This window comes from Gorilla gorilla, chromosome 13 (genome assembly GCF_029281585.2).
Source record: "Gorilla gorilla gorilla isolate KB3781 chromosome 13, NHGRI_mGorGor1-v2.1_pri, whole genome shotgun sequence".
Lineage (NCBI taxonomy): Eukaryota > Metazoa > Chordata > Mammalia > Primates > Hominidae > Gorilla > Gorilla gorilla.
Genome location: NC_073237.2, coordinates 105,301,680 through 105,315,377, shown reverse-complemented (window position 1 = coordinate 105,315,377; position 13,698 = coordinate 105,301,680). Strand labels below are relative to the sequence as shown.

At 42.2% G+C, this 13,698-nt stretch overlaps 1 protein-coding gene across 7 annotated transcripts in view; it reads left to right on the top strand.

Moving 5' to 3' along the window:
• The window catches only part of TMEM245 (transmembrane protein 245), a 104,677-nt gene that overhangs the window by 49,680 nt on the left and 41,299 nt on the right, over positions 1 to 13,698 (top strand). For all 7 annotated transcript variants that reach the window (XM_019033785.4, XM_055351784.2, XM_055351787.2 and 4 more), the window contains 3 exons: positions 5,711 to 5,801; positions 9,824 to 9,922; positions 12,955 to 13,086. In XM_019033785.4, coding sequence (XP_018889330.3) covers positions 5,711 to 5,801; positions 9,824 to 9,922; positions 12,955 to 13,086 — 322 coding nt within the window. The remainder of the gene's footprint in view (positions 1 to 5,710; positions 5,802 to 9,823; positions 9,923 to 12,954; positions 13,087 to 13,698) is intronic.

Sequence of the window (13,698 nt, the reverse complement as noted above, 5' to 3'; positions counted from 1 at the left end):
GTTGACTATGTAGGTATGCGGTTCAGGAGAGATGGGGTGAAGTTAAAAAATGGGCAGTTGCTGTGTAAGTCCAGGAATCAGATGAGAGGTCTGGGTTGGATCTTGAGTTTTGAGAAGCATCAGCATAAAGAATGTATGTAAGGTACAGAGAGGATGTCTGGAGGTGCGCCCTGTGGATATCTTAAGCCTTTAAGGGTGAGCAAAAAACAATAGGTTCACAAAGGAAAATGAGAATGGGCTATGAGAAAAGTAAGAGGAAAACCAAGGAAAGAGAACATTTTGAGACAGTAGTAGTGGTCAGCAATGTCAAATTGCTGCAGAAATTTTCTAAGAGTGAAATTGGGTTTAGCAGCTGCAAGAGCAGTTCATTTAATTGGTGTAGCAGAAGCCCATTAGATTGCAGTGTGTTGAGAAATTATTGGGAACAAGGAAGTAGAGAAAGCAGGTATAGACTGCTCTTTCCCAAGTTTGCCTATGGAACGTAGCTGGGAAGGAGGTATAGAGCAGTTTTGTTTAATTTTTTAAGATGGAGAAGCCTTGTTTGTATGCTCCAGGGAAAGAACTGGTAGAGTGGAAGGGGTTGTAAATATTAGGAGAGAGATAATTCTTAGTGCATTTCTCTGAGGATGAAGCATGAGATGAATCCATGGCACGAATGGAACAGCTGGGGAAAGCAGGTCAGAATGGATATGGATATAAATACTGTGAGTTCAGTGGAGCGGGGAAGGCGGGAAATTAGGGGCCATACATCTTTGAAGTAAGAAGTGAGGTCTTCTGTCCTCTGGCTCTTTGGATATAATACATTTTAAAAGGAGAATGGGAAAAAGGAGGAACCAACATGTATCAGGTATGGGATTTTAGGAAGGAGCCATCTGGGATCTAGGCAAGTGGATAAAGCCTTTCATGGGATGATAGACCTTCCAAATGTTGTCCTCTAGGGCTCAGCCTCAGCCTTCACATCCAGAGGGCTCCTTTTCTTTGGGTCATTCTTCTGTACTGGAAGTCAGTGCAGAGCCCTTCTGTACTGGTTTTGAATAGTAGCAGCATTCTCTCTGCAACTGTATCAAAGGCACACAATCTGAGCAGCCTCAGATCAGGTAGTAGAAGAAAGGTTTGTTTGTCTTTTGTTTGAAATTTTGAAGTAATAATTATAGATTCACAGGGAGTTGCAAAGACATATACAGGGAAGACCCATATACTCTTCACCCCACCCCCTCCAGTGTTGTCATCTTGCATAACTATAGTACAATAAAACCATGAAATTGGCATTGCTATAATACACTGACCTTCAGATTTCATCCTCTATGTAGCTTCATGTCAGCTGTCAACACACTCAGTACATAACTGTTGCATTGCAGGCTTCCTCATGCCACCCCTTAACAGCCACACCCACCCTCTACCCTTTCCTTCAAGATTTCCCTAACTCTTAGCAACCACTAATCAGTTCTCCATAGCTATAAAATCATTTTGAGAATAATACGTAAATCCAGTCATGGAGCATGCAGCCTTTTGAGATTGGCTTTTTGTTGCTTAGCATAATTCTCTTGAAGCTCATCCAAGATGTTGTAGGTATCAAGTTTGTTCTTTTTTATTGCCGAGTAATGTTCCATTTAGGAAGTTTTTTTGTTTTTGTTTTTGTTTTGACACAGAGTCTCACTCTAACCCAGGCTGGAGTGCAGTGGTGTGATCTTGGCTCAGTGCAACCTTCACCTCCTGGGTTCAAGCGATTCCTGTGCCTCCCAAGTAGCCGGAATTACAGTCATGTACGCACTACCATGCCTGGCTAATTTTTTTGTTTTTAGTAAGAGAGGGTTTTACCATGTTGGCCAGGCTGGTCTTGAACTCCTGACCTCAAGTGATCCACCCGCTTTGGCCTCCCAAAAGGAAGGCCTTTTTTTTTTTTTTTTTTTTTGAGATGGAGTCTTGCTCTGTCGCCCAGGCTGGAGTGCAGTGGCGCGATCTTGGCTCACTGCAAGCTCCATCTCCCAGGTGCACGCCATTCTCCTGCCTTAGCCTCCCAAGTAGCTGGGGCTACAGGCACCCGCCACCACGCCCGGCTAATTTTTTTTTTGTATTTTTAGTAGAGATAGGGTTTCACCGTGTTAGCCAGGATGGTCTCGATCTCCTGATGTCGTGATCCACCTGCCTCGGCCTCCCAAAGTGTTGGGATTACAGACTTGAGCCACTGCATCCGGCCAAGGAAGGCTTTTTGAAGCTGCTTAGACTTTGGTGATTCATGGAAGGTGTGATTCTTTTTCAGCAGATAGGCGGGGATGGGATTGGAAATAGTAGGGGTCGGCATGAAATAATGATAATGGTTTCCTGCATCTCTCAGTACTCAGTGGATTCTGTCAGCAGGAGGGCAGTTGACCTTGTAGGGGATTCATGTAGATACTCCTAGTGGAGAAGATACAGTTAAGAATAAGTCCAGATGTCCTTTCTTCCAACTTGGTGTGGTTTTATATGGCCCATGTAGTCCCTTGACTTATGCTGGATGTGCCTCGTAAGCTGGTGGGTAAATTAGACAGATTAGGATCATCTTAGTGGAGCTCTAAAGAAAATAATGATGTTATACATACTGATTCTTGTCTTCGGCAGTTGTTAGTCAGGAGCTCATTTTCTGCTTTCTCCTGACTTGTCTCAAGCCTGTTGATTCCTGTGCCTCAGGACCCTCATTAGGAGATGGCACTGAAATGGTTCTCAGTTGCACTTATCCCTTCGCTTACTTGGGAGAAACCCAGTAGGCTAAACTAAGTTGTTTGTAATCAGGGTTGTTCTCTTGGTAGGTAGTAGGTGATAGAGATTAACCTTTACCCAGGAAGGTGAAGGCAGACCAGTCTAAAGTGTAGGGCATTGATTTCTGCTGAGGGATCCCTCTTGAGTGAGTAGGGGAGTTAGTGATAGGCTGAGGCAGTGAATCTCCAAGGAAGGAGCTCAGTTCAGGGGCTGTAGGGGTGTAAGGCCGGAGTACAGCCCAGCTAAGGGAGCTCCTGTGTTTCTGGCCCCCTGTCTCTTGAGGGAGGCTGGGACTGAGCCAGTACCTCTACCTTGTCCCCAAAACAGCTCCTCTCATTTGTTGCTCTTAGGAAACCTGTGTGAGTACATTGGGAAAGTGTTTTCATAGTGGCCAGTAAGACATTTTCCCAGGCCCAATAGACATTTGTGAATCATTAAGGATCTGTCCAGATACCTCTATGAATCTTCACACTTTTTTTTTTTTTTTTGAGATGGAGTCTTGCCCTTGCCGCCCAGGCTGGAATGCAATGGCATGATCTCGGCTCACTGCAACCTCTGCCTCCTGGGTTCAAGCAATTGTCCTTCCTCAGCCTCCCAAGTAGCTGGGACTACAGGCGCACACCAACACACCTGGCTAATTTTTTCATTTTTAGTAGAGACGGTGTTTCACCATGTTGGCCAGGCTGGTCACAAACTACTGACCTCAGGTGATCCACCCGCCTCGGCCTCTCAAAGTGCTGGGATTACAGACGTGAGCCACCATGCCCTGCCCATCTTCACACTTTTGAATAACACTACAGGAGAGTGTTATCATTATAATATATAATATCAATATAATACCAATATATCAATATAATATCAATTATAAGTTACCATATAATTGAAAATATTTAGCAATCCCTTCAAGCCACTGATGAATGTATAAAAGAGTAATTTAAAAGCTACTTAATTTCTCCCGAATCACATTTCAGTTTAGTGATCCAGATTTCCTGTTTATATGCTTATACTGTAAATTATTATATTTGTGTCTCTAAAAGTTTGAAATTTTGTCTTACTTGCTGAGAAATTTTTTTTTTTTTTTTTTTTTTTTTTGAGACAGTCTTGCTCTTTTGCCCAGGCTGGAGGGTAGTGGTATGATCTTGGCTCATTGCAACGTCTGCCTCCTGGGCTCAAGTGATTCCTGTGCCTCAGGCTCCTGAGTAGCTGGGGCTACAGTTTTGTGCAACCATGCCCAGCTAATTTTTGTATTTTTTAGTAGAGACGGGGTTTTGCCTTGTTGGCCAGGCTGGTCTTGAACTCCTGGCCTCAAGTGATCTGCCTGCCTTGGCCTCCCAAAGTGCTGGGATTACAGGCATGAGCCAGCGTGCTGGCCTTGCTGAGAAATGTTTGAGTGGACTGAGGAATTTGCCAAGAAGTTTCACAGATACTTTATTTGGAGTGTGGGACAAACTGGTTAATACTTAAGATTCAACCCACTACTGGTTTAATAGTCTACTTTTTAATTTATTCAAAAGATCTCTTATTTTTTCTGGTTAAAGACCACTTTCCTAGGCACCATGACTTTGTGGCTGTCAGTGGCAACTGACTTTCTCTTTATGACCATCTTTCTCATACACAGCACATAAAGTTGCTGTGAGTTGAGGATGTTGCACATTTGACTTTACCTAATTGACCCTTTTGTGTTAGGTTTGTAGGATGTGTCATTTTGGGGCCTCAGGAAAGTAAATGACTAGCTTCTGCTTGCCTTCACCTTTTGGCTTCACTCTGGAATAGTTGAAATGAGGACTGTTAAATTTGAATGTCAACATCTCCAGCATATATTATTAAGAGGAACAATTTAGATAATACGTGAACATATTTTCTCTTGTGGAAAACATTAGGATTGTGTAAAGGATTCTTGATTAAGGTGTATGGTACAGCCTGCTTAGTCAACAGAAGAAAGAGGAGGCCACCTCTCACTGCAGAACAAGTAAAGCTTGTGGGCTATAGTTCCTTGCATAGTTGGAACTTTGCTCAGGAATTCTATCTTTAAAAGATCTTCAGTAGATAACAAAGTTGAGGATAATGATTCACCTTCTTCATTTCCTGCATTCTTTCTGATTTCTTCACTTCCTTAGATTAGTGATTCTCAAACTGTAGCATGCATCGGTATCACCTGCAGGGCTTGTTAAAGTACAGATTTCTGGGCCCTAGTCATGTTCCTTTTTCAGTAGATCTAGGTTTGGGCCCCCAATTTTTCATTTCTAACAGGTTTCCAAAAAGTTCTGATGCTGCTGGTTTGTGGACCACACTTTGAGAACCCTGTCCCAGATGTTGAATATCCCAGTCTCCCAGAACCATTTTCTTTGGTGCTGAATAAGGCAGGTGACTCAGGACATGTGAACAGGGAAACCAGGCAGAGTAGAATGAAAGGGAGGTTGTGGGGAAAGTGGGTCTAAAAGCTAAGGAAACATTGAGGCCTGGTGCCATGGCTCATGCCTGTAATCCTAGAACTTTGGGAGGCTGAGGCGGGTGGATCACTTGAGATCAGGAGTTTGAGACCAGTCTGACTAACATGGTGAAACCCTGTCTCTACTAAAATACAAAATTAGCCAGGCGTGGTGACGTGCCTATAATCTCAGCTACTTGGGAGGCTGAGGCAGGAGAATCACTTGAACCCAGGAGGTGGAAGTCGCAGGGTTGCACCGAGCCGAGATCGTGCCATTGCACTCCAGCCTGGGCAAGAAGAGTGAAACTCCGTCCCAAAAATAAAATAAAATAAATAAAAGCTAAGGAAAGATTGAAAGGACATCCTGAATGTTAGAGACTTAGGACAGTTAAGCCTGGAAGTCCTGCTCATGATGCTTCGGTATGTGTGTATTGATGAATGATCAACAGTCTGTCTGTTATGGATTAAGCATATCAAGTTCAAAGCATTATTGGTACACTACACAGAAAGTGTACTTTTTTCATTTTTTTCTTTGTTTTACATTAGTTGGCTTCCTGAGGCTCAGGTAGTCCAAAGAGCCCTGAATTCTGCGGCTAACAACGTGTATCAGTATGGACGAGAATGGATAACTCACAAGGTAAGGGAAGAAACTTTCTTTGTGGCTTTCTCTTTTCAGGGTCTTTACTGGTGGTTGCTTGTTGCTTTGATAAAACATAAGTAGAAATGCTATTCACAGCAGTAAATAGGCTTAAATAAACAGGTAAGCAACATACAATGAAATCTTTTGAAAGATCACATTGAATAGGGTGAACAATCTGAGAGGTTGGTCATGTACTTTTTCAAGATAGATCTGATTCATTACTTGTGAGTTAGGACAGAATGATCACTTGGTTTGGGTAGTCAAATAAGGCTTTGTAGAGAAAAAGGTGTTAATGCATATTAAATTTTATTATCTGCTGATAACTGTCTTTGGCAGTTTCCAGTTATTTTCATTTAATATTTGTTTTTTTTCTTTTACTGTTTCTAAGAAGCCTGCAGTATGAATTATTTTGCCTGCTTTGCAGATGAGGAAACAAGACTCAGCAAGGCTGAGCCAGTTCCCAGTGGTCGTGTAGTAAATTGCAGAGCTTGGTTTGAAACTGAAGCTTAACTTCAAATCCTTTGTTTCTACTGTAGCATGCTCGCAGTGTGTGCCCAGAACTGGATTAAGTGCTTTTGATGTGGCACTTGAGATAAACCTTGAAGGAATGGCAGATCAAGGAAGAGTGGATTTTAAGAAGGGTATTTGTGTGAGCCAAGATGCAGAGACAGGAGTGTGCTTGAAGAGATGATTGAGATGCTGAGACAGGAGTGTGCTTGAGGAAATGATCTTGACTGAAGTGGAGGGAGCTTTGTGAAGGGGAAATGAATGATAGAGGAAAGGCAGCACAGTTAAGGATTAGATTCCACGATATGGATTTGGCATATTCTTTCCCTCCCTAGTTTTGCCTGTAGGAATAAAGGTAATTTGCACTTTTAGTATACTGAAATAATTAGGATTATGTAAGAATCGACAGGATTTGTTGCAGTAAGACTTGTGCCCAGAAAAATATATTAGTATGTGATTCCATATTGAAAATTCAAAAACAAAATCTAAAAAAATAATATAATGGAAGATACACTGTATACACATATATGGAATCAGGCTGGCCGTGGTGGCTCACGCCTATAATCCAAGCACTTTGGGAGGCCAAGGCAGGCGGCGGATCATGGGGTCAAGAGTTCGAGACCAGCCTGACCAACATGGTGAAACTTGGTCTCTACTAAAAATACAAAAGTTAGCCAGGCGTGGTTGCGCACGCCTGTAATCCGAGCTACTCAGGAGGCTGAGGCAGGAGAATCGCTTGAACTCGGGAGGCAGAGGTTGCAGTGAGCCGAGATCATGCCACTGCACTCTACTCTCAGAGACAGCAAAACTCCATCTCAAAAAAAAGAAAAAAAAATTAGATGAGCTTATTTACCTCAAATTAGATGGGTCTCAAATGATGTTCTGACTATGCTTCATGCTTGGTTGCCTCTCATATGCAGAGGCATATCAGGCACCACCAACAGTACTTGTGTTTCAGTGATGCGTAGTTTTTTTTTTCTTTTTGTGGAGAGGGAGTCTTGCTCCATTGCCCAGGCTGGAGTGCAGTGGCGTGATCTCAGCTCACTGCAACTTCCACCTCCTAGGCTCAAGTGATCCTACCACTTCAGCCTCCTGAGTAGCTGGAACTACAGGCATGCACCACCATGCCTGGCCAATTTTTCTGTTTTTATAGAGACGTGGTTTCACCATGTTGCCCAGGCTGGTCTTGAACTCCTGTGCTTACGCAATCCTTCCACCATGGCCTCCCAAACTGCTATGATTACAAGGCATGAGCCACGATGCCTGGCCAAATGGCTTTATTATATTGAATATTTTGTTTTCAGTTTACGAATAAATCAAATATAAAGGAACAAATATGAACAGATATGTTTGCATTGGATATGTCTAGTAACTGGTTCACGTATCTGTAAGGCCAGCATCAAATAGACGAAGAGTAAGGAAATAGATGTTGTAAACTAACGTGGGAAAATGGTCACTCCTTTCATTACTAAAGAAGAAAATAATAATGGCTACATTTCACACCTGTTAAATTCCCTAAAAATTTTCCAGTTAGTTCATAAGGCTTTGAGGAAATTGGGTCATTTATGTAATTTTAGAAAGCATTAATTGGTATATTTCTTATTATAGAAGTCAGTTTACCAATGCATAGCAAGAGCCATTAAAATGCTCATTTTCGGCTGGGTGTGGTGGCTCATGCCTGTAATCCCAGCACTTTGGGAGGCTGAGGCAGGAGGATCACTTGAGCCCAGACCAGCTTGGGCAACATAGTGAGACCTTGTCTCTACAAAAAATAAGAAAATTAGCTCTGTGTGGTGTCAGTGCGCCTGTGATCCCAGCTACTTGGGTGTCTTAGGTGGCAGGATCGCTTGAGTCTGGGAGGTCCAGGCTTCAGTGACCCGGGATCATGCCACTGCACTCCGGCCTGGGTGACAGAGTGAGACCCTGTCTTAAAAAAAACAAAACAAAAACTCATTTTATTTGGTTGCAGTACATTTATTTATGTCACAAGTAACCCTGCAATGAACATCCATATATATCCTTAAAAACTGTGTAAAAGGATGTTCATTGCAGTGTTACTCATGACATTAAAAATTAGGATTCATGGGTGGGCGTGGTGGCTCACGCCTGTAATCCCAGCACTTGTGGAGGCTGAGGTGGGCAGATCACTTGAGGTTAGGAGTTCAAGACCAGCCTGGCCAACATGGTGAAACCTCATCTCTACTAAAAATACAAAAATTAACTGGGTGTGGTGGCGCACACCTGTAATCCCAGCTACTCAGGAGGCTGAGACAGGAGAATTGCTCGAACCTGGGAGGCAGAGGTTGCAATGAGAGTCGAGATCGCGCCACTGCACTTCAGCCTGGGTGACAGAGCAAGACTCTGTCTCAGAAAAAAAAAAAAGGAAGGATTTATTGTATATCCTTAGAGTGGGTAATGATCAGCTAATACCAGAATGTAATGAATTAATATAAAAGTATTAAAGATGAAGGTTAGTGATGAAGGCTAAAGATCGAATGTTTATAATGAAGTAGAAAAAAATTCTAAATTGTCTCTATGTAAATAGGCAGAAAGTTGCAGAGGAAATAGAAAAATGGAAACAATTGTATTAAGGAAGTGGGCCTACAAACTTCTTTTAGCAATTCTTTGGGTTTTTGTTTTTTTTTCTGAGACCAGGTCTTACTCTGTTACTCAGGCGGGAGCATGTTGGCGTGATCATGGCTCACTGCAGCCTCAACCTCCTGGATTCAGGTGATCCTCTCATCTCAGTCTCCTGAGTAGCTGGGACTGCAGGCATGCGCCACCACACCTGGTAATTTTTTTGTATTTTTTGTAAAGATGGGGTTTCGCCATGTTGCTCAGGCTGATCTCAAACTCCTGGGTTCAAGCGATCTGCCCACCTCAACCTCTGAAAGTGTGAAAATTGTTTTTTATATTATAATATGGTTTTAATAATAACTAAGTGGGACAACATTTTACAATGATAGCCTTCCTCTAAGTTACGTTGTCTCAGTGTACTTGATTTCCACAAACCCGAGGCCAGTCTGATCAATTGTAAATGAGACTGGACATCTCTCAGCATGCAAATGGAGGGAGGGATTTGTGTTTATAGCCAACATCCTAAAATTTTACTTAAAATTCTGTGGTAATTCTTAATAATAGAGATAAATGTAACATGAGACATATGTATAATGGAAGGGCACTGGAATTACAGGGGAAAGATTTTTCTCTGGACAGGTAAGATCAGATAAGTCAGCAATCATGGCTTCATTTGCACCATTCTCTGATAGCGTGAGGTAGCTCTCTTAGAGACCTGAGAATAGAGCAAAGAAAATAGAAGCAAAAAGATGAGAAAGGAAATTTACTGGGAATACTCAGGAGTAGATTTAAGGAAAGAACGTAATATGGCTAGAGATAAATAGTCTGGAACATTTTTGTTTGCTTTGGAACAAATGTAAATACCCAGCATATATTAATTTTACTCTGTTGTTGCCTGAAATATTGTACCAGGTCGTATCTGTGTTTTTTTCTAGCTCCATAAAATTCTAGGAGATAAGGTGAACAATACTGCTGTAATTGAAAAGCAAGTACTAGAACTTTGGGACAGACTGTATCACTCTTGGTTTGTAAAGGTAAGTTATTTTAGCTAAGGTTTTCTGTTGTAAACTAATAAAGTCCTTTTATTGACTCATCAACTAGATAGGATTATATTCACAGTGGGATTTCATTCATGGAAATTTTAAAACAGCAAAACCTTAAGCCTCAGGTCACTAAAAGTCAGTGTGAGTTGGTGGTTAGTCTCCATGGCAGAACCTGCCTATCTCTCTGGTGCGTCAGTATTCCATCCTCAGTCTGTTGTCACGGACATCTCATCCCCTAGACTAGCTCTGTGCGGGAGAAGTATAATGCAAGCCACATAAGGTAATGTTAAATTTTCTAATACTTATACTAAACGAATTTTACCTGTTTTAGTTTTTTGGTGATATTTTATTTAACCCAATATGCCCCAAATACTATTATTTTAGTATATAATCATTAGAAAAAATTTAATAAGATATTTTATATCCTTTTTTTCCATACTGTCTTTGAAATCTAGCATGCATTTTATACCAGCAGCACATCTCAGTTTTTGAGCTAGCCATATTTTAAGTGCTCAGTAGCCACGTGTGGCTAGCTCCTACTGGCTACTGTTTTAGGCAGTACAACTGTAGGCATTAATAACTTTTCTTTGAGGAAGTGAAACTGAATCTAAAAGCTTAGAGATCTTTTATTTTTTATTATTATTTATTTATTTATTTTTTGAGACAGGGTCTCGCTCTGTCACCCAGACTGGAGTGCATTGGTGTGATCTTGGCTTACTATAACATACTCCGTCTCTTGGGCTCGAGTGATCCTCCTGCCTCAACCTCCTGAGTAGCTGGGATTACAGGTGCATGCCACCATGCCTGGTGAATTTTTTTGTATTTTTTGTAGAGACAAAGTTTTGCCATGTTGTCCAGACCATCCTATACACTGGATCTGGCAGGGCCTGTGGGCTGGCAGGAGCCTTGCTGTGTATAGAGTGGGCAGAGTTGGTGGTGATGATTCTCAGAGTTGATGTAAGGAGAGCAAGTATATATATAAGTCTCTTAATGTAGGGTGGAGGGGGAGGAGGGCTGATTTTAAATTTGAATTTGTTGCTTAGTGACTTGTTTGGGATTATGTACTCTTGCTTTGGGATGAGTTGAAGGAAGATTGTTAGTTTTTATAGATTTCAAAGACTTGGGAAAAAATATTCAGGGAATATTTAGGTGAGTATCATAGATTTGATCCCATCTGCTGAAAAACCAGATAATTAGAAAGGTATATCTGTTTCTTTTGCTAACTCTGGGGCTTCTGCTTACAAATAGCTTTTATTACCCCTCACACCTCCTGAGCTTTATTTTATAGTAGAGGAAGGTCAGTGTTTCATAAGCATAGGTTTGTTAAGTGGTTAAGTACAGTTGTCCCCCAGTATCATGGGTGATCGGTCCTAAGACACCCCACTGGTACCAAAATCCAGGGATGCTCCAGTTCTTTGTACAAAATTGGCATATTTGTTGTCTGGGCCTGGTGGCTCATGTCTGTAATCCTGGCTATTTGGGAGGCTGAAGTGGGAGGATCACATGAGGCTGGGAGCTTCAGACCAGCCTGGGCAACATAGTAAGACCCCATCTCTACAAAAAATTAGCTGGGTGTGGTGGTGTGCGCCTGTAGTCCTAGCTACTCGGGGAGACTGAGGCGGGAGGATCACTGAAGCTCAGGAATTGGAGGCTGCAGTGAGCTATGACTGCACCATTGCACTCCAGTGCAGCCTGGTGACAGGGCAAGCAAGACACTGTCTCTAAAAAAAGAAGACAACATTCCTACCATCATGCTTGTCTAATTTTTAAATTTTTGTAAAGATAGGATCTCACTATCTTGCCTGGGTTGGTCTTGAACTCCTAGGCTCAAGTGATCCTCTCGCCTCAGCCTCCCAAAGTGGTAGGATTACAGATGAGAGCCATTTTACCTGGCCCTTATCTCTTTCAAATTTAGTTATTCTCATATCTCTGCCAATGTCTTCCAGATAGATAGATTCTATTTACTGCCTTACGTTTGCTTGTTATATTCTTCTGTCCTCATTTTCCTTACCTTGTATGGTAAATTAAAAAGAAAAATGAGGGCCGGGCGCGGTGGCTCACGCCTGTAATCCCAGCACTTTGGGAGGCTGAGGCGGGCGGATCATGAGATCAGGAGATCAAGACCATCCTGGCTAACACAGTGAAACCCCGTCTCTACTAAAAATACAAAAAAAAATTAGCCGGGCGTTGTGGCAGGCACCCGTAGTCACAGCTACTCGGGAGGCTGTGGCAGGAGAATGGCATGAACCCGGGAGGCGGAGTTTGCAGTGAGCCGAAATCGCGCCACTGCACTCTAGCCTGGGCGATAGAGCGAGACCCCGTCTCAAAAAAAAAAAAAATGAGGAAAGGAGGAAAAAGCAAAGATGGGAAATCAAGAGAAAGGTGGAGGGCCTAAAAACTAAAAAAAAAAAAAAAAAGAAAGTAAATGCTGTTTAGTGTGTTGTTGTAGATACTGAGAAATAAGATGTGTTTGCAAATGTATTTAGGAGGGAAGCACTGGAGCAAGACTTAGACAAGGTACCTAGAATATAAACAAAAGAATTTTGTATTTCAGGTCTTTAAATGGAGTTCGTAGCTGATTTCTTTTTTCTTTCTTAGACAGAGTCTCGCTCTGTCACCCAGGCTGGAGTGCCGTGGTACATTCTTGGCTCACTGCGACCTCCGTCTCCTGGATTCAAGCAATTCTCCTGCCTCAGCCTCCTGAGTAGCTGGGATTACAGGCACGTGCCACCACGCCTGGCTGATTTTTGTATTTTTAGTAGAGATGGGGTTTCACCATGTTGGTCAGGGTGGTCTCAAACTCCTGACCTCGTGATCCACCTGCCTCGGCCTCCCAAAGTGCTGGGATTACAGGCGTGAGCCACCGCACCCGGCCTTAGCTGATTTCTTAAATAATGCAAAGTTCTTTTCCTTGGAGTACTTACTGAAGTGATGAAGGGGTCTTGAAGCAAAATGTGACATTTATACTTTCTGTTCTTTAGATTAAGATGGGAATTTCATGTCTGCACTGTTTTATTCCATAGAATGTAACACACTCTGGAAGGCACAAAGGACAGAAGTTGCATGTCAGTCGTCAGAATAGCTGGCTGGGAGACATTCTGGACTGGCAGGATATTGTTTCCTTTGTTCATGAGAACATTGAGACATTTCTTTCGGTAAGAAATGGCATTTATAGTTAAGCTGAAGTTCAAAATAAAAACAAACTGTAATTCCAAGTTTTCTTCATACACTTTGAGGCCTCATCTATCCTGTTTTTAACATCATGACATTTACATGTTTGAGAACTCTAAATGCACTAGGATGGTGTTCAAAAGCCATAGGCTTCAGGTGTCACTCCCTTGGTATTTCCCCTGTGGTTGTAGAGTAGCTGAGAGATGACCAGGATGTCTCCAGTTGGACTACTGGAGAGGCACCTGCCTTTGTGTTGTGTGAAGACCCTTGACCAGATGGAAATATGGTTCCAGTTACATTGGAGGGATGGGATGTGTTGAATGCTTAGCTTGTTACCTTCCCACCTAACCTCCTACCATGCACCATCACCTCTGCAGTCTTTGCAGCATTCCTAAGTGCTAACTACTGCTCCTCCTCATTCCATACCATATTTTGTATGGTGTCTTGGCATGTAGAATTTCACAGAGGGCAGTTTTCTTGTGCATAAACTTCTGACTTTCATCAAGTGAACAAAAATTGAGGTTTGCTGTGCTAAACTTTTTTAAATTAATTAATTAATTTTTTTTTGAGACGGAATTCATTCTGTTGCCTAGGCT